Genomic DNA, 21,500 nt, shown 5'->3' on the forward strand with positions numbered 1-21,500 from the left:
TTAGAAAATCAGAACTATTTATTTGAGTGCTGTTTATTTTGCGATGGTGAAAAATCCTCTTGCCCTGTTTTAGCCAGCAGGAATAGCCCACACCGCGCCATCTAACACCACGTGTTCCTCGCTTTAAGATTATTTGCAGCATTTATGACAACGCTGCTGGAACCTAGAATTTAACTAAAGATTGCGATGTGCACAGACGTGGCTTGATAACGATGGCAAAAGGAAAGAAAAGCGAAATACATAATCTCTGTACAGCGCTGGATGTGTGCAAAAAAAAACCCCAGCTCAAACCGTATGGTAATGAAGTGATTTCCTTATGCAAATAAGCCATTGCGGAAATAAACAGCACGCCTCGCTCGCTCTCTTTACTTCTGTAATATTTTTATACTACGCCATCAATTCATCACTAAAGCGGCCAAGGCAGCCCTCCCCCATCTTTCTCCTGGGCAGTCAGGATCCGCTGGGTGCCTTCACTTTTCCATCGGATGTGTTAGAAGAAGCGAGAGAAAAAAAACCCCCCCACACATCCGCACACACAACACAACACAGAGCCAAGACCGGGGGCAAATATTCCTTTGGATGGAGTAGCAAAATTACAAAGGAATACAAATGAGGCGTTAGACAAGCTTCTAATTCGAGTGCAAGTTGATTACGTACTTTCACATGGCAATGGTACGTATATTTAACTGCACGGTCTTGATCAGGTTGTGTGTTGGTTCCGGTGTCTGTCTGTCTGTGCCGCTCTCTGTTGCTTGTGTGATCGGGTTTGTGCCAAGATTTTGTGGTGTTTAAAGGGGAGGGGGGAGAGAGAGAGAGAGAGAGACAGAAAGCAAAAGCGCTGAGCTTGGCAGATTTCCCATCTGTGAGCAGTTTGCTTGCCAGCTGAAATGAATTTGTGCGCGATCTGTGTACGTGTGCATTGCCGACGTACATTTCGAGTCCAAGTTCAAGCGTGGAGCGAAGTGTGTGATCGTAGCGGTAATGGCCGAGTAGCTCCGGGGGAGCCGCCGGCTTGAACTTCACTCATGAACCGCGACGTTGCGATCAAGGCTGGGACACATTTCTAATCCACCTCCCCTTTAAAGGGACATTGCGCCTTTTTCGGCCTGTTAAAACGTGCACAGTCTTTGCAAACGATCATAGTCTTCTCCCAAGTGCCATTAAATAGCTATTTTTTAAAAAAATGAAATACAATTTGAAAAGTTCGGTGCACTTTAAGGGAGCGCAGACATGGGAGCTTTAGGTTGTTGACTTTCACTGTTTTGAAATGTATCCAGATTTCCCAGCCTACATTCACCAATTTCCGAGTAAAGCAGCGCTGTTCCAGTTTTATATTTAATGTGCTATGTCTAGGCCCAGCAAATAGATTGATTCTTTAATTTCGCTGTGTCAATCAGAAATGTATTCATGTTAACTGCAAATATTGAATAATTAGCTAACTGTTTAGGAATCCTTAGTTCACTTTCTTTAATGTTACTCTCTGAATTAAATACTTCCAGAGAGAGGGGATCTGTTACATATTACTGTACAGTGTAATGTTTGTGTATAAGTACAAAAATGTAAGATGGTTTAACCCATAAAGTTTTTTTGAAAGAATTCCTGCATTTTAATCAGGGATTGGATTGTACCGTGTGTAAAACAGTGTTTAAAATAGATATCACTGTTCTGAAATGTATCCATCTGCAGGCTCCTGTAAACTTTACATTTATGCTTGAGACGGTGAATATTGTGGTTAAAGCGCAAAAATGTTGTCCTGACCTAAAGCGAACTGTAGATTGCACCTGGCATCACGATGACACTCTAATAAAGATCTGTGATCCAGGTTTATAGAAAACGCATTTAAGATCCTATTTGAATATATTGCAGATATAAAATACTGTGTTCTTTGCCTTCCGTTCTGCTGGCCCACTATCCAGTCAGAATAGCATGTCCTCATCTACTGGGGAAAGAATGCGTCCGATTAACTCGGACATATTGCGTCGGGCTATTGGTGCACAGAATGGTTTGCGCTGATAACGTCGGTTAGTGAAAAGAAATGCACTATCCGGCAGAGTAAATGATCAATTTAATAACGTGCTTTTAAGCAAACCCTTCCCCACTGGCACCTAGCAATTTATAAGCACACAAATTGTGGCAGCACTAAAATCACTGTACAATTATCCGCACCAAAGTCTCGGCTGTGTTCCATTCTGCTGGGGAGCAATCATTGTTTTGTAGGCCTGCTTTGGAGGGTATTTCCTTAATGTAACAATACCACCATCTTTCATCAAAATCCTGTGCATTGTCGTTACTTTTACCATTGGCTTTGACTTCTGCGGTTTTGCGATCTCCAGCTGGAGTCTTTCATTTGACATATTCTGTTTAAATATTTGAACTTTATCATAAAGTTGAGGGGGCATGGAAGAATGTGTCTGTACTCCCAGATTTCACTTCACTCGTGAAATTATTCGGGGGCGGGGAGGGGGAGAGATTACAACAGTTCTGTTCTATATTTTTCAGCAGGATTGTCAGGATAATTGAAACATTGCAGTAAAATGTGTCCGGTAGAATACGATGCTGTATTAGTGGTTCCTGTATATTGTTTGCTTTAGAGTTTTGTTGCGATTTAAAACAAAACCCCATTTGCGGATGAAAAAGGGCAGCAGAGAGCAACATTGCAGTGATCCAGAATTGGTACCGTTGTGTATGTCAGAACGCAGGGGCTGCGTTGCGTCTGGGGCAAGTCAGCCTTTAAAGCTCGGCTCTTAAAGCGGTGCTAACTTTTTTGTTTTGCCCAGTGTGTTTTGGCGAATGATTAGTGGAATCAATCGTGAGCAACGAAGGGTTAAGAGAGAGAGAGAGAGAGAGAAAAAAAAAGTAGTTGGGTTTATTTACATTGCCGGCGATCTCCCAGTGGCCTGGGTCCATTGGCCGACAGCGGGCTCCGGCTGGTGCTGAAATTTGGGTCTAATGGCAGAAATTCCCTGAAGTCAGATGTTTTGGGGCTTGGTCAGGACGGTCGCGTCATTCCAGGATCGCTCTCCTTTATTCCTCTCTCTCTTTCTCTCTCTCCCTCCCTCTCTCTGTCCTTCTCACCGGTTGACAGATGAAGCCTGGTTTCCAGAACTGCATTCCTCCGGATACGCCTTGATAAGTGCCACTTCTCCCTCTCTCTCTCTCTCTCTATATATATATATATAATTATTAATTTTGGTAGGGGGTGGGATTTAGACGCTGAGGCGAGATGTCACGATGATCCAGTAACTTTTGGATGATCTGCGACTTTGATTCCAGGTCGTCATGATGTATTCTCCGCTCTGCCTGACTCAGGTAATGTAAATCAATCTCTGAGGCGATTCGGCCATCAGTGCGATGATGGGGTTTATTTGGGGGGGTGGCGGGTGGGCGGCTTCCCCCACGCGCCCTCACTTTGCCCACATTCACCGCATTGTATTTGGCTGGGGACGCGGTTGCTGTTAAAAATGGCGGGATGATTTCTGCAGCATGCTGTCCGTCCCGAGCCCCCGATCACCCGCCTCCAGCCTCGGGCTCTCCCCGGCCAGCGTCCACATTACCTACAGCAACAACAACAACCAAAAAACCCTCCGGTTTAAAAACAAAAAACCCCAATGGCAAGCGCAGGTTAGACTCCCTCCAAGTTTACCCAGCTCAGTTCCATTCGCTGCTCCGAAGTTTGAGCTGGTTATTAGAAATAAGGGAAAATCTCCTCAGCTCGGAGAGAATCTCTTCCCCCCCATCCCCCCGTTCCTCTATTTTTACAGTGTTATTATTGGATGGTACATATATATATTTCTGTTATTTCTCAAGTATTTTCTTCAAAAGCCTCCAGATTGCAATGCAAACATTTCCAAGTGTGATATAAAGTATGGGGAATTGGTGGGGGCTGGGCGGGGTGGGGGGTCGCTTTGAACAAGATGTCAGGTGTCCAGGTTCTGAAGTGAGGAGCACACTTTGTGCATATTTGGAAATCCTGCAGTTAAAGTTTTCCACTGCTCCGTAAATTCTCTTTTCACTCCAATTAATTTGTCCCCTAGTGCAGGTTGTTTAATCATACATTTATTTTCTCGGTAGAGTCAGAATATTGATTTTTAAACTGTTTCAGGTGTGTATTCTAAATGTAATTCGGTTAGGGAACCCTTCCTCCATGTGTTTATTATAAAGTGGAGTTATTTCCCCAGTTGTATGTTTATTTATGTATAATGTATATCTGATGGGGAAGGTTGCACTCTGAAGTTGTTTTATTTAACAGAGACAAGGCATGGTGGTGATTTGATCCATAATTGGGTACTGTAACTTCAGTAGCTCCTTCCAGAAATTTCAGTTTGCATATTCTTGAGCTGTTTAATAAATCTAGCAAGGTAGTAAATTTTACCTGAAAAACTTTGCAATGCAGCTTCCTCTTTCCTTCCTTCAGAGCAATTGATTACAAGGAAACAGAAGGATTGATTGCTAAATTAAAAAAAACTCCAGTAATGGCAGGAACAGAAGATGTTCATAAAGCAATCTCTAAAGATGCCCATAAAGCAATCTCTAAAGATGCCATATATTTATAATTTGTTTGTCCATATTTTATTTTCTAAGGATCAAGAATTTGAAATCAATTTTGAAGAGGGAGAGCAGCTTGCAGTAATCTGAAAACGGTTCAAGTGTAGCTAATCAGTCCAGACAGTCTGTATCGGATAACAAAGCTGCATTATTGTCCTATTAATTATTTAAATAGTTTCATGGTCTAGAAGCATTATAAACATTCTTTAATAATGACAGACAAAGGAAACTTCCCATATAGGACAAGAAGACATTTCATATGTGTTTTAAGAAAAAACGAAAGTGAAAGGGTATGGCATAATGTATACATTATAATTCGGAACCTGAATGCTCATTTCGCAGCATACTTTATGTACTTATTCAGTCTTACTATGTTCCTTCCCTTGCAGTATTTCCCTTGTCACTTTTTCATTCTTTCATTAAGTATATCATCCATTATGAGAAATTTCTTATTCCTCTCAAATTTTTCTTTACTTTTTATTTTCTCCTTTGCTTCTTTGTTCTTGTTCTGTTCAGTTGTCTTTCACTCATTCCCTCCTCTTCTCTGTCATACTGCATATCCTTTTCCTATTTCTGTCAGTTTCTGTTCTTTAACATAAAGTATGTTGAAAGACCATGTGAATATATATTGATGCTAATATCAATATTTCATCTGTTAACTTTGAACAAACTCAAAAGCTGGGGCCAGTGGACCACTGAGCCTTGAGAAATTGACTGAAGTGAAATAGGAAACAATGTGCATATGTATATCATATCAAAATATATTGATCTGAGAAACTATCTTTACAGTCAGATCTATATTATTAGTTACAGTCATAGTGTAAATGCATGTAAAAACTGTGAATTTTGAGGCCTGTGGCTTGTGGGTGTCTGTGTGCTATAACTTAGAATGGCCAACACTGGGTACAAATTTAACATTCACAAATGTCCTGGGTTTCTAAACATTATTTTATTATTGCTATTTCTTTTGGGGGGGGAAGAGCTAAATAACATGAATTTAATGTGGATTGACATTTCCTCCCAGTAATATCTTGTCAGGTCTTGTGCACATTTGTTTAAGTTAAAATGGGTGGTATCTTGGATATTATCTCAACAGTTCTTAAACACAAAGAAACAGAAAAAAATGTGACTGTTGTCTGGGCGCAGCTTCTGACATATTGCTACAGTAGTAATGCCAATAGCACGGAATATTAATGACCAGATGACATCTTCTTGTAGTACAATAGTACAAGATCATGTTATGCATACATTGGTTGGTTCAGAGAGGAAACAATTAGTTTGTTTTGTAATTAAGAATTTGTAATTGAATGGCGGAATGGCCTCACCTATTGCACTTTCAACTTAGTATCTAAATTTGAATCGTGGGTAGACTATTCAATAGTTTTGACCACTGATTGTGGGCACTCAATGTGGAATATATGTGGGTTTCCGTGGTTGTCGATTTATACAAACCATTGGGGGAAATAGGTATGGGACATATTGCACGTACATGTGTTGCTGGGGTTGGTGCGGGGTGTGGAGTAAGGTTGTTTACAGAATGCACATGCATTAAAATGAACAGATTTAAATTTCCCGTGCTCTGAGGAACTAATGGAGTAGATTCCTGGAGTGTGAAAAATTTCAATCTACTGTTTTAACAACAACCATACAGTCGAGCAAGCCAGCAGCTGTCAAATCCCGATAGCCAGCCAAACAGCAAGGCAAACAACTCATCTCTGAAGCAACTTCCTTTACTCACTTGGAGCAGGCTAGTTTCTCAGAATCAGTTTGTCCACTTACAGAGGTTTGGAATGAAAGAAGCAAATTCAAAGTTCCCGTCTTCCATCAGTCACCTGGGGCATCGGAAATTTGAATTCACTGATTTCATTGAAAATCAGACTAACAACTTGTAGGCTGCAAGTTCCAGCAATAAACTTGTCCTTAGTGAGGTGATACTCATTTTCCCCCTTCTTTGTCTGCAGTCTCAGTTATTAGTCGATTTAAGCCCACAGTATGAATCTGCTCATATTTTTGATAAGGTGCAAATGCTTCTTTTTACAGTGTCCTTAAAACTTTAAAGAAATGGCTTTTGCAGAGGAGGAGTTTGATACGGTGCAGCCATCACTCTTAGGTTGGACAGACAAGTATCAGGCCAGAGTAGAAAGAGCTTTTCTTTGTAGCTAGAAGTACCATATCTTAAACTACTAGTTCTTGATGCTGACAATGGCAATCAAAGTGAAAAAGTTCCATTCTCTGCATAAAAACTCACAAAGATTAAAAAGACAAAAATTACAGTTGGTTACTCAGCTCTACATAATAATGGCATTTGCAATTAATAGCATATTACATGTTAATAGTTTTTAACAAGTATCATGGATTAAAATTACTTAGTTTGCCACCTACTGAAAAGTTATTTTAAGTGGATTGTATTAACCATAAGAGAAACAGTAGTACCAGGGAAATTTTTTTGTCTCCCTGGACAGCTGGTTTCATTTAAAACACTGTGGAGGCCAGTATTCAACTCACAGCCATCTCATTTTGCACCTGAAAAGTGGGCAGCTCAGTACCTCAGTTTGGATGTAACAAGTTTTAAGCAAGAACAGAGGCGGGAGAAGTGGTAAATGAACGGAAGTGAAGATCTGTGATCGGAAGGAAGGCAGAAGAGATGAAAGGGCAAAGGGATGATGGCACAAGGTTAAAGGGAATGGCAATGGGTCAAATAAAGTAACAAAAACTGTGTCTACAGGAGGTGTAAATGGGAAAAGCAGAATCATTGCCAATAACTGCCATATAAAAACAGAAATACACAGAAACACACAAAAATCTTTAAAACATTGAGGGCAGTGATTATGATCTGAAATTGTTGAACCCAGAATTGAATCTGAAAGGCCATAATGTGCCTAATGGAAAGATGAAGTGCTGTTCCTTGAGCTTACATTGGGCTTTATTGGAACAGTGTAGGAGGCCAAGTTCAAAGTGGGAATGGATCAGAGAATTAAAATGACCAGTAACTGGAAGCTCAGGCTGAATGGAGGTATGGCCGCAAAGCATCATCTAATCTATGTTTGGTCTCCCTAATATAAAGGTTGTCCTCAATGTCGTGGCTGACCTCAGCTGCAGAATCGGGCTAAATTCTGAGCATCATACTTTGGGAATTATGTCAAGGCCTGAGAGAAGGCGCAGAAGAGATTTACTGGAATGGTACTAAAAATGAGGGATTTCAGTTATGTGGAAAAACTGGAGAACCTGGGGTTGTTCTCCTTGACGACAGTGGGTTAAGGGTAGGTTTGACCAAATATTCAAAATCATGAGTGATTTTGATAGAATAAATATCGAGAGACTGTTTCCAGTGGCAGATGGATGGGAGGACACAAATTTAAGATAATTGGCAAATGGACCGGAGGTGAGCTGAGGAAACATTTTACATGGTAAGTATGATCTGGAATGCACTGCCTGAAAAGTTGATGGAAAAGGTCTTAATGGTAATTTTCAAAAAAGATTTAAATAATTGAAGGGGACAAAATAAAATTAAGTAATTGAAGGGGTAAAAATAAAATTAAAAAGACAAAATTTACAGTTGGTTACTTAGCTCTACGTAATAATGGCATTTGCAATTAATAGCATAGAAGTGTTATTGGAGAAGAGAGGGGCTCACTGGATAGCACTACCAAAGAGCTGGCAGAGGCACAGTGGACTGAAAGGCCACCTTCTGTGTTGCATCATTCTATGACTTAATTCAATGATTTAATGTGTAAGCACATAACTTGGGGACAATAGCTTTAAAATGAATGGGGCCTACATTCAAAATAATTGTTCCATTTTGCAGGTTTAAAACAAGCACAATTGTGGTAAATTTAGCAGTGAAAAGACCTGAAGGCCCACTTCCACTTTTGCATGTGTGCCAAGGCCACTGCCAAATTTGGCAGGTCCTTTCTTTTTAGACGGATCCTTTTGCAAAATTTGTTTAGTCAGAGCTTACGCTGCCCAAACTCCAGCTATTTTTTCAGACTCGAGTAATCGAACCAACAGTTCTTAAAGGGACTCCTGGAGGCTGTACTGATTGCACCTAGGTTAGGGCACTAATGAATTTAAGCCCCAACAAGGCTCCAGTTAGTCTACGGCTTAGAAAAACATTTCTCCTCACAGTGAATAAGTGTAATAGGAATGAATATATAATCTGGTTAGGAAAGGTATTGGAAGTTTTTGGATCAAATACACCATGACATATGATGGTTCCTTTGCATTTCGGGACTGGATGAAATATATTGTGGGAGGAGGGGGGAGCACCACAGTTATTTAATAGAGATGTAATGTAGTGGTAATGCCACTGGACTTGTAATCCAGAGGCCCAGGCTAACGCCCTGGGGGCATAGGTTCAAATCCCGCCATAGCAGCAGGTGGAATTTAAATTCAATTTATAAAAAATCTGGAATATAAAGCTAGTCGCAGTAATGGTGACTATGACAACAATCATTGATTGGTTATAAAAACTTACCTGGTTCACTAATGGTTTTTAAGGAAGGAAATTTGCCATCTTTACCCGGCCTGGCCTACATGTAACTCCCAGACCTACAGTAATGTGGTTGACTCTTAACTGTCCTTTGCAATGGCCTAGCAAGTCACTCAGCCCAAGGGCAAAAGTGATGGGCAACTAATATTCTGAAGTCTTGCCTGATTATCTTTGGTGATCAGTGTATTTTTACATGGAATTTCTCCTGATGATATTAAGTAGATGGGGTAGGACCGATGATTTGATAGATTGTACCTGATCTTTGGAAGGAGCAGGTTTGATGCATTAAGTGGTAATTTCTCGAGTTCAGTTTGCATTTTATGTTGCAATTTGGTTGTAAAATGTACTTAGAGCTGTATTTTAAATTGAACCAGAAACAAAAAATTATATTTGGAATGTGTAATAAATTTCAAACTAATATCTTATGGATGTTACACATTTAGAAACACGATGGAATATTGCTCAGGCAGATTGAGGATTTGTTATATATTGGAAACATAAACTAGCCTGTTTAGGTTTCTTAGTTCTCCATACTAAGAGGCAAAATAAAATAATTTACTGGCAATATGTTCTATGCTGGAGAACTGGCTTGCATGCTAGCTTTTTACTTTGCAAGTTGTTTGGATTTATTCCCGACTGATGGGCCCTCTGTTGGCTATAAAGATCCTATTTGAAATTAATTTAGACTGTTCGATTCAAAGCACAAACTGTCCCTAAGTCAGCAGTTATTGGCACGCACAATCTAGGAGATTGGAGGATGCTCTTGGAAATGGCTATTGTCACACTAGTGTCGTTTGGGGCTGCTCCTCTGAAGTTAGAGATAAGGCACGTTGTTGGGACATCAGTGGAGGGAACTTAACTTTGATTTTAGCTGGGCTGTACCTGGCTGAAAGTACTTAATGTTGATACTGGATGTCTGTAATGTGAAAGGTGTCCTACTCCTCAGCAGTAATATCTCTTGCTTTGATAAACAGAAATTCATCAAAGCAAATGCAGGGAGAAGAAACTTCACTAAGAAAACCTGATGAAGGAATTTGTCATGCTGTTTTAAAATGATGACACTGACAGGTCTTTAGAGTGCCTCTACATCCCAAATGGCTCCCCTGTCATCTGCATAGACAGAGATAGTTTAGAACGGTGGTAATTTCTCAAGTACCCATGCTCCTATGACCTTTCTACATTTTCCTGCATTAGGTAAAAGGAATTTCATCTAAACCTGTCACTGAATCTTTCTGTGCTTGGTAGGTAGGACAACACACAGTTTAGATACGGCAATGGCACTGAATGTTTGTTTTATTAACACATTTCAGCCGTACCTTTTGGTACTTTGGGGTACTAGTTGCATGCTCTGTTTTGTGAAGTTGCAACTATTTTGCTCTATATCACGTAAGGGCCTTGATCTTAATATTCTGCTCACCAGCCAATTGTTGGAATCTCTAAATATCCACTGGAGAAATCAATGTAGGAATCAATCAAAATCTCCTTTGAGTCAGCATATTAAATGATATGTAATGTTTTGACTTAAATATATAACGGCAAACCCTAATTGTACTAAACAGGCTGGTATATTCCAGAATGTTAGCACATTTCTTGTAATGCAGAATTCTCATGCAACATTTTTTTTATTGCTGGTGGATCAGCTGCCATGTTGCTCCTGCATGCAGTCAACCTAGGAGTTGGAACCAATGGAATGCTACTGTGCTAGGCCAAGTACTGAGGAATGAGTGGAAGCCCAATGAGGAGAGAGTACAAGTAGGAAGGCAATCACATCAGATACTATTCAGATTTATTTATTTACGAATGTATTTTGTCATTTATATATAGTAATGAGATGTAAGTGGTCTGTCCACCTGCCCGTATATTCTGCCTGAGGGCAGGTGCTAACTTGAGTTTCTCACAAGATTCTTTAACCACATACTAGGAAAGTGTAGCTGAGGTGGCTACTGTTGCTTTCCTAATGGATCAGTGCCCACTCTGCCTGGATGCGAGTACCCCACTGGATATTTACATTTAGAGACTTTATTCTAGTCTCCACTGCCTGGGGCTGCCTACAGTGAGGCTCAAATCCGTTGACTTGAAGGTGGGAATGCTACCACTAAGTCAAAAGCTCACTTTATGTAAGTGGTAACCACTGTTATAATCTACCAGTTTAACTTTAATAATGACTGGGACGCAGGCAGTTTTCATAGTGCTTATATGGCATAGAAAATATTGGTACAATATGTGGGTCACAAGAATAACAAACCAGAAGTTACACTCTGTACAATAGTTACAACACACAACAATCAGAAAGATAAGCTATGAGTCTTCAATCTTGGATAAGCCATCAGATAAATGGGCAGGCTATGCACAAAATTATTGTATGGATCAGTATATTTCTAAAGATGATGAATCATTAAGGATGTTAGGCAGGAAGCACAACCTTGGGACTGTAACTCTGTAGTTTAATCTGTCACACTAGCAATGAAACATGCAGTATTTATGCAGATCTTGAGTGCAGAAAATGTGGATAAAATTTTATATCTGTGATATTTGTATTAATTCTTCATAGTAATATCACATTTTGACATCTTGATCAAATATATTGCCATATATTTATGTTTCTGTTGCAATTTTTGGTCATTTGCAAACCAGATAGTCATGATAGTATTACCTTTAAACAATATGTAGTACAGTACTACTTTTGTGAGCACAAGTGGGTGAAGTCGATCAATGCCAGGTGGAAAACAGGCTGATAGTAAGTCATTAGTCTGTTTTTTCACAGTGCCCAAGTTTCTTTTCCATGGAGAAAAAAGGCACGGTGTAAAACTAACTGTGAGAAGGAAAACATATGACACAAAATATAGCAAGCCACAATCTAGTCTGATGGGTGTAGATGTATAAACTAACAGTAAACTTGCAACAAGTAGTTATAACTGTGCCATTGTTTGTATGTAGACATTTTTTAGATCATCTTGTTTGTTGATTCTTAAGGACTGTAGTTTCTGCAGCAATGCAAAAATGAATAGTGTTGAAATGAATAGAAAAATCACAAAGTTCTATTTCTGCTGTGTCCCCTTTAGGCTTTTATGCAAGCCATTTATAAATGTAACAAAGGAGAGAAAACTAAATATTTAATTTGTCAGTAGTCTAATGTGAGTGCACACTCTTGTTAAAAGTTGTATAATATGACTCCATTAGGCATTGTTTTTCCTTTAATACTTTTGTCTAAAGCTTTGGGTAGAGTTCTTCTTGATTGGCTGAATATAAAAACCAATGAGAACGTACTATTCACCTTTACCTAGGAGATTATTCCAAATGTATTAACTATTGAGTAAATACATCTTTTCTAATATCTGTCTAAGATTTACTTTTGGCAAATTCAGAGTTACACTCTCTTGTCATACTGGCCTTATTTTAGGGCATATTCTGAGTTTGTCTCATTTATAGTTTTTAATACTTTAACCAGTTTGATTGGGGCTTCCTTAGCTCTGTATCCTCTTAAATGTGTGTACCTTCCCATGTCTGCCACTGTATCTCTCAAAAATATTCTGTTTCCTTTTTTAATACCACTCTTACTCAGTCTGTTGTTATTCCTGGATTCCCATGATTTTTAATTTGTTGGATGTTCTTCTTGCGAGCATTCGTTAAAAGGTTTCTGAAAATATAAATAAACTACAGCATCGACAGCTTGAATTTGCTTAATCCTTTTAATGAATGAAACATCCCAAAATTTTTCACAGAAAATGGATGCTGAGCCAAGATTGAGAGACTAGGAGCAATGATTCGAAGTTTTGTTGAAGAAATGGATTTTGAGAAGGTTTTTAAAGGCAGATAGATGTGGAGAGGATTAGAGGAAGGAGCTCCACAGAATAGGACTATAGCAGGTGGTGGCTCTGACATTAATGATAGGGTAAAAGGATGGCTATGGGGAAGGGCTGGCAGGAGTGACAGAACTCGTGAGTCACAAGAACATAGCATTTGAGAGGAATTATAGGACCGGAGGAGCTTGCAGAGGTAAAGTGGAACAGATCCTTGCACTGACTTATAGGGGAACAGTGAAATTTGGGAAGGGTGGGGAACAAGTATGTTTTAATGCAGGACAAGACACATGTGGCAGAAAAATTGAGGTCTGGTAAGGAGGACTTGGGAGCTGTAAGGAGGGATTTGGAATAGTAAAGCAAGCTTTGGATGAGTCAAGTTTGGAAGTGACAAAGGCAAGATAGAGTGATGGAATGTTGGGGAGGTAGATATAAATGATAATGGTGATGGATAGAATGTGAGATTTATAGGATCAGGGTGGCTATCATTGCTATACAGAATGAAGCTTGCCCTATGGATGATGTTGCTAAGGGACAAATTCTAGATTAATTGGAGGGGATTCAACTTTACTTATAATGTCTTCAAATAGGTTGAGGCGATTTGTCATGCAGGATTTACATATTGGCTGTTTGTTCGTAAGTTATTAGTTCTTAGGCACTTGTGTAACCCATTCTTTAGAATGGGTTTCAGTATTTTAGTATTGATGTTGGACTAATGTGTGGGTAGTTGGCAGGTTTAGATTTATTCTCATTTTATGAATATAGATGCTGTACTTGCTGACTTTAATTCCTACAGAATGTCAGCAACAACCTGTCATTCATTTATGACTATAGCCAATGCTCACACTCCTCTTCCCTAATTTTGACTCTTGGATATATGCCCCTTAACTCAGTGAATTAGTTAATTTTCAGTTTCTTTGACTTACCAAACTTTTTGTCCGTACTGATTTCGAATCTTGTTGGATTTTCGTTGCACTACAATCCAATTAAGTTAGCAAGTCAGCATTATCCTCCTTAATGAATATTTCTAGAAAATAATTAATTGATGCTACTGTTTTTCACTCATCTTAAATTCCTCTGCCACTTCTTTCCTTTAGGTGTTAATTTTCTTGTTAATAACTCTTGTGTTGTCATGCTGTGAGAACAAATGTGTTATTGTTACACTTAGGAATCTTTGCTAAATTCATCTCTTGTACTTCCCAAGCTCTGAAAATTAGCATCAGTATATTTTCATGTGTTCAGACAACATTAGTTAGTACATCTTAAATATCTAGAAAACTTGGAAGTTAACCATTTAGTGGTCAATCTATTTCTTGAAAGCAAGAGATCAGAACTTTTCTTTTAAATTGGAAGGGAAAGTTCTCTTTGAAGATGCCACAAAATCATTTGCAAAAAAATAACTGGCAACACAAGGAGGAAACTCCCAGATTCAGCCATGATTTTGGCTTTACAAATTTTTGCTGTGATTAGCGATAGGGGAGGAAACGTATACTGGAAATGTCCCACCCGACAGGCCATCCTGTTCCAGATAGCATAGTTTCCATACCCTAAAACAAAGGTTAGCATTTGGATGTTCTGTTTGAGGGAAAGAATAAAATCAATCTTAAAGCCCAAACTGTAGGAAACATCTGACGTAACACCAGCAAATAAATTGTCATTCAGAAGAAATGGTTTGATGGACATGTCTGATGCACAGCATTGTGGCATTATCTAGGTGTGTGTGTGCGTGTGGGGGTGGTTGGGGCTGTGCTAGTACCCAGTCAGTAATTTCTGACCTCCTTTGATAAGTGGTACCTGAGATGTTCCCTCTCGTGTTTCAGATTCCTGCTGTCATTATTTAAATTAAGCCACTGGAATGACAGCTTATGGGTTTTCATGATAACTCTATGGTAGGAGCACTGGAATAATTGTATTTCATAAAATATTTGATCAATATCTAGCATTGAATTATTTGCCATATATTTAAGTCTTTTCTAAAGAGTTAACTAATTTTGCTAGTATTTGCTTTTGATAGACATCTATTCCGCTCATTTTATTTACTGTTATACAGAGAATCAAAATCTCAAGTCGCTGCTGAGACTTTTTACTTGTGTCCTCTATTTCTATGAACATAATTTTAATTAAATCTCTTGCTTAGGGCTTCCCCCTTTCTCAGCAGGTTGCACTGTTTAAATTGAACCTTACAGATCAAGAAATCCCTGATCCATGCTGAATTGGCTCCATCCAGGCATTGTAGTGCATTGAATGCATTACATTTTGCTTAAAGGTGCCTTGTGTGGGGAGAAGAAAAAATAGCTGGAGATTTTGTACTTGATCTCTGCCTAATGACATCTGCTGGAAGGTATCTGTAAGTGAACATTATGTAAGTCTGGGGTTGAACCCCACTATGATATCTCTTCCACCGCCTTCCCACCCCCACTCCCAACCAAACAACCTGGCAGTAATTGTTCTGTAGGCTTATAGGTGAAGAATGGTTTTGAGGATGAAATTCAACATTGCATAAGTTTACCCCATTCTGCCCCTCCTATATTTAAGGGAGATGGGGTGGGAGGGCAGTGGTGGTGAAGACTAATTGAATAAAGTTTGCTGAATTAATAGTATCCACCTCTTTCAGCATTTTTAACTGCTAAGGGCAATACTTCTGCCATTTGCTATTTATAGCAAAATAATGAATGTATCCATTAAACATTGTTTTGCTGTTAATAATGAACATGAAAGCCTTCCACACAGTACACACTTTTTACTTTCCTCTGACAAAAACGAGCTTGATCATAGGAGTCTGTCATCATAATTTCAGAGTTTTAAATCTGAGATTCAGTCTTGTTTCTTTTCTAAAGGCTCTCCAATCCATTAATATCTTTCGAAATCTAGCTTTGCCATTGATGTTTGCTGGGCTAAAATAATCTTTTTCCATTTCATGCAAGAATTTACATTTTTATAGTGCCTACACCTTGAGATGTCCCAACGTGCTTTATAACTACTGGATTATTTAAAAATTGCAATCACTATTGTTGTGTAGACAAACAAACAGCCAATCTGATGAATTGAAGACAATCTGAAGACAGCAATGCCCCACAAACAATAGTGACCAGTCCATCTATTTTTGATGGAAAAGCAAAACGCTGCAGATGCTGGAAATCTGAAACAAGAATAAAAAATGCTGAAAATACTCAAATGGTGGAGAGAGAAACAGAGTTAACATTTCAGGTCCACAATCTTTGATCTGAATTGGAAAATATTTGAGATGTAACTCTAACCTGCCACCCTTTTACAGACCTTCCCTTTTGTTCTTTTCCACCCTTCTTCCCCTTTGTCTCTGTGCTTGCTTAAAACAGGTTACATCTCTTGACTCTTTCCAGTTCTGGCAAAAGGTCATTGACTTGAAATGTTAACTTTGTTTCTCTCTGCACAGGTGCAGCCAGATCTGCTGAGTATTTCCAGCATTTTCTATTTTTTGATGGTGTTGGTTGAGAGAGGAATATTGGCTTTGACACAGGGAGAACTCCTTGCTCTTCTGAAAATAGCACTATTTATTATTGAGTTTATTGCCTGAAGGAAGCTTTGAACAACCCGTTATCTTGGTATGAGTAAATATGCAAGACATTTTCTCTTTAGTAAAATGCAACTAAAGCTGATATCTTGGTGAATTGTTATAGGATGGAAGCTAACTCAAATCTGAAGTGAAATTATTTGAAGCAAGACTATAACAGAGGCATATTTTAAAACAGCTCAGTATTATTTGTTGCATGCATTCAGTCTCCCAGAAAGATACCTGTGCTGTTGGGCTCCAATAACCCATTTGTAACCTGGTTGGGTGTCTTCAATAATACTTTGATGCCTGACCTGACCTGAGTTATTGAATACTGTAACCTATTTTCCAACTCTTGGAATAACATGAGGCTTTGTGAAGTTGATTAATTGATGCTAGTAAAACTGAGCAAACTTGATTGAAAATAGATCAAATAATCTTGAGTCACAACTCCAAGAACCCAATGTTCTGAGGTTAGATTGTTCTGTTGGGACACAGACTGAGTTGGCATTTCCTTGGCAATGTGGTCCCATGGAATGAAAAACACTACTAATATATAGGCATAGTACTGTTGCTGGCCAGCAAATAAAGACCCTCAGGAGCTGAATTCTGAACAGAACCAGAGGATAAATGTGTTAATTAATAAGCAAGCTGGTTAACCTGTACAAGTGTAGGTTAAAACTATGAAACTACATTACTACATGCAACATGTTGGTCTGCACACTGCCCATTCAAAGTATCCTCTTTTTTTGGTGTCAGTTTTATTAGCAATAAAAGAAGTATGCTGAATACAGTTCATTCATTACCATGAACAATAAGCATATTAGATGCCCTTAAAATTTGGCATTGCATACATCTGACTTAGAGCTAATGTCTCTGCCATGTGCCTGTGGTATATTTATACTTCACAGTCAGGCAACAATGAAATGTAAGTGCTATGTATTGTTGGGTAAAATGTTGAAGAAAAAAAGGTTAGTTTGCAATGTAAGTCTGATTATGGAAATTTCATGATGGAACGTAAGCTAAATTATCAAGATTATGCTTCTGTGAAAAGGGGTATCAGATATTTTTGTATGGGGGGAGCAAACTATTTGGCCTGATTTGAATGTACTGTGACTTTAATAGCTTTAAGGAGAACTGTAAAAGCTGTTGCTTTTGAGCAGCGAAAAATTAATTTCAACCTGATTTTGCCTCAGTGTAATTGATTTCAGAATGTATTATTCCTAGTCATTGTCCTCTAATTGTTTGCCTAATGTTGCAAGCCATGCATTTTGATGAAGTGGGTAAGTTTCTTTCAACATACTACTTCTTAAGGAATTGTTAAGAAATTTTGCTGGAAAAAAAAATCAGAATCTGAATTTGCCAGTGCATTCGTCATGACTTCTTATGTTCGATCACTACTGTTTTCAGTATCCAGGTACAGTTGAAAAGTAATTCAGCAGCACTTCAAATCTTTTCTGTATTTTAAGTATATTTCCTTTTAATACTGTTTACTCAGTCATTAGCTTCATTAGCAAAAAAAAAAAGCTTCATGCAATTTAATGATGAACAGTGGTTTATGAAAACTACTCCACTGAGTGAGATCAAACCTCACAACCCACAACCACCACAGGTATGAGTGGGCGATGAGCTCGGCATCATCAGTGGGATTTCCTATAATGTAAACAACTGCTCTTTCATACATGTTCCTTCTACCACATACATTTTGAAAAAAATTAAGTATGTTTTTGAACTATACATGTTAGATGAATTGCCTCTGTTGTTGGCTTCAAGATGACTTGTACACTGCTGGAAGTGATAGAATTTGCCATCAAAGCAACATTGCCTCACTTCATTTGTCCCCAAGTCATTGTTGAGACTCCCCCAAAAAAATCTTAATTGTTCACTGAGTTCAGTTGATGTTGTAACTAGTTATAGTTCCTAATTTGCTGAATAGAGCTCTTCTTAAAGTGGCTCTGTGTATTTACTCATGGGTCTACTCTTCTGCTGAGAAAAGTACCCAGTGTATGTGGGCCACTTTCACCAGCAGGAGAATAAAAGCAACAGCCAACAAACATGGCTGTTAGCTGCTTGTTTGGCACTAGGCCGTTTCTTTATGTAATAATAGTTATAGCAGTTTTACCAGTATTGGACAAAGCTCTACAAAATTATGGGCTGAAATGGTGTTGAAAAATGGTTTTTTTTAAGAAACGCACACAAAGTTTATCTTTAAAATAAATCTAATCAGGTCAGTCAGCCCATGTAGCCTTCTCTTCTAAAGTCCTTGTCTAACTATTCCATCCGAGACCTTCCTTCAGCACCACCTATTAATCCACAACTTCTGGGACATTATGTTCCTTTCACAACTTTGCCTGAAAAAAAATCCATCAATGTGGTTAAATATTTCTAAGGTGAGTCAGAAACCAGAGGCCGCAAATTTAAGAGCGTCACCAGAAGAATGAAGGGTGACGGTAGGAAATTTTTTTAACACAGAGGTTTGTTAGGACGTGTACCAGAAACAGTGGTAGAAGCCAGCTCTTTTTTTAATAGATTCCACATGATCCTGAATCAGCAACCTTCTCTTGGAGATTTTGCATTTTGCCCTTTTAGTCTTCGTGCTCATTTACGTTTGCTTCCACTTTGTCTATACCATCTATTATTGTAGCTTATTTTTGTGTGAAGATCAGTTGAACCACATCTGCGTTTCTATATAACTTAATCCCCTGAAGCCTGGGATGATCCTGGTCACTGTTCTCTGAACCTTTTCTAGTGTATCATCATCTTTGAGGTAGGGCAATGAAAACTGAACGCCTAACACCAGAAATAGTCTTAACAATGATTCGTACCATGTCAGTACAACCTGTTCTGACTTGCTTGGTATCGGATCTGCCTTGGTAATAGCTGCCTTAGACTGGATCTAATGACTACTCAAGCCCTTTGTCTTCCAGATTTTACTAGTGGAGATCTTTTCATGCTATCCATATGTTTATGGTACCTAAAATAAAAGCAAAATACAGAAGATGCTAGAAACCTGAAATATGACATATAGACTTGAAATGTTAACTCTGTTTCTCTCTCCACCGATGCTGCCAGACCTGTGAGTCTTTCCAGCATTTTCTGATTTATTTCGTTTATGGTACCTGTTCCTTTTGGCGTGGATCAACTTTGATCCAGATTTTAATCTATCTGCCATACCTTAGCTTATCTATGTAATTGGCCCAAATCTCTCTGAAGATGGTAACATTTCTACTTATCACCTTATCAGATAGCTTTGTGTCATCAGTAGATTAATTAATACTACTACAGAGAACCTGTTCCGTATCATTCAAAAATGTTAACTTGTGGGGGTCCCAGGGGAGTTCTGCAGATTTGTTTCACTCTCGTTTCCAAGCCAGTTCTCAGTCTGTTTAGACAATTTGTTAACTGAGCCTTTTTCTGACCTCATGTAATGAGTTTTTGAGAAATATCTTTTGGAAATCCAGGTAAATTACTGGACTACCCTCATTTACTAATTATCACCTCAAAAAAATGGAGTAAGTTTGTAAGACATGACTTACTTCCAAAACCATGCTGATTACTTCTTATGGGTACCTTTGGTATTTACAGGCTCATTTCTTGTATTCTGCAGAATAATCTCAAGCATTTTCCCATTTTAGATGTTAGGCTGTAATTACCTCTAATTATCAGGCACATGTAATACGTGTATTTTGAATATTGGAATTATTTTGAAACGCTGTGGATGATTTGAAGCAATGGCTGCTAAGACTTTATTGAGTTTCTTGGTAATATCACATTCAGATAATGCTATGACATGAATCCTCGCCTGCAACTCCCTGCATAATTAGTAATTGAGCCAAAAATAGAAGGCTTCCTTTCATGGAGGGTAAGGAGGAAATTGATGAGAGAGCGGGTCTTCCCCACACACTTCCTGGTTGCAGACCGGCATACGCTGAATTCCAGGTGGAAATCTCTGGGCCATGCCTGTCAGCCACACATTTCATTCAGTAGATGCTGATATGATGTCAAGAGGATGCCGCTTAAACCCTACCAAATAAGTGAATCTTAGGGATGTTGCATAGTCCCGTGGGTTATCACCTTCAACACCAAGTCCCATAGTTCTCATAAACACTTTTCATCTTCTTAACTCAGATCATGCACAAGTAACCTCATTGATACACCTCCAATCCCTAGCTGTCTCTTCTTTGTACAACATGAACAATTTCAGTAGAGCACAAACAAACTTTCTCACACCTATCTGTGTGGAGCCTGCATGCCAAATATAATCATGCATTTTAACTCCTCTCATCTGGTTTCTCCCCCTTCATGCCACACATTTCACTCTTCTTTCTAGGAAGGAGAACATCCCAAATTCTCCCTGACTGATCTAGTACTCCTAGTTCTATCTGCAAAGAGGTGATGGTGACCATACAGATTTTAAGCATCATTTGCTGATAATTGAGGCCAACTGGGAACTATACATATCCTTGAGTTCTTTTTGTGTTCTGTCACTAAAATGGCAACAAATAAAAATGAGAAAACAATTACAAGCAAACTGTAATGGGACAGAGGCTAATATAAGCCAAATGATAGAAATGTATATTGCAGAGGCACACTACTGGATTTTTCAGAACTGTCCTTGTCAGTTATTACATATCAGTTGTGCTATTTAAACATATAGGGACTCAAAGCATTCTGAGAATTAACCCAGAATAATAATGAAGAAAGGGAAAAGGGTTAAATAGTCAATCATTGCCAATTGAAGTTATATCAAATTAATGTAGCCACATGTAGATAGCACTTGTGCATCAATTAGAAAAGAAAAGAAATGCTCTACATGTCCAGATCATTGTAATTAAGGTTACAAGCTGAGCCATATCAAAGCAGATATCGTTAACATAGGAAAGAGTTTACTTTGACCAGGTGAGTAGATCTAGACAGCCCTAATAATGCTAATTTAGAACAAAATAAGAAAACAAGATTCTTCACTTTGTTAGCTTAACATTTGCCCAGCTTTACAGATTCAGGCATATAGGTGTTGCATGTTGATGAGAGAGACGCATTCAGGGTGCTTTAATGATCCAGTATCTTTAGTTCCAGGATGAGTGAATTAATCAAGGAATGAGCAGGAATACCCAGTTTCTCTTAATTATATTTAGTG

General features: G+C 38.6%; 1 protein-coding gene across 8 annotated transcripts in view; it reads left to right on the top strand.

The window, feature by feature from the left end:
* nfic (nuclear factor I/C) overlaps positions 1 to 21,500 on the top strand; it is a 737,693-nt gene that overhangs the window by 229,218 nt on the left and 486,975 nt on the right. The window contains exon 1 of one of the 8 annotated variants that reach the window (XM_078555860.1): positions 380 to 672. The exons of 6 other annotated variants lie outside the window; for them this stretch is intronic. In XM_078555860.1, the coding sequence (XP_078411986.1) occupies positions 664 to 672 (9 nt within the window). In that variant the 5' untranslated portion in view covers positions 380 to 663. Of the gene's footprint in view, positions 1 to 379; positions 673 to 2,054; positions 3,310 to 21,500 lie in introns of those variants that run through there. One more of the 8 variants, XM_078555859.1, reaches the window with a different exon arrangement.

The sequence above is a fragment of the Cetorhinus maximus genome, chromosome 13 (assembly GCF_964194155.1).
Source record: "Cetorhinus maximus chromosome 13, sCetMax3.hap1.1, whole genome shotgun sequence".
Classification (NCBI taxonomy): Eukaryota; Metazoa; Chordata; class Chondrichthyes; order Lamniformes; family Cetorhinidae; genus Cetorhinus; species Cetorhinus maximus.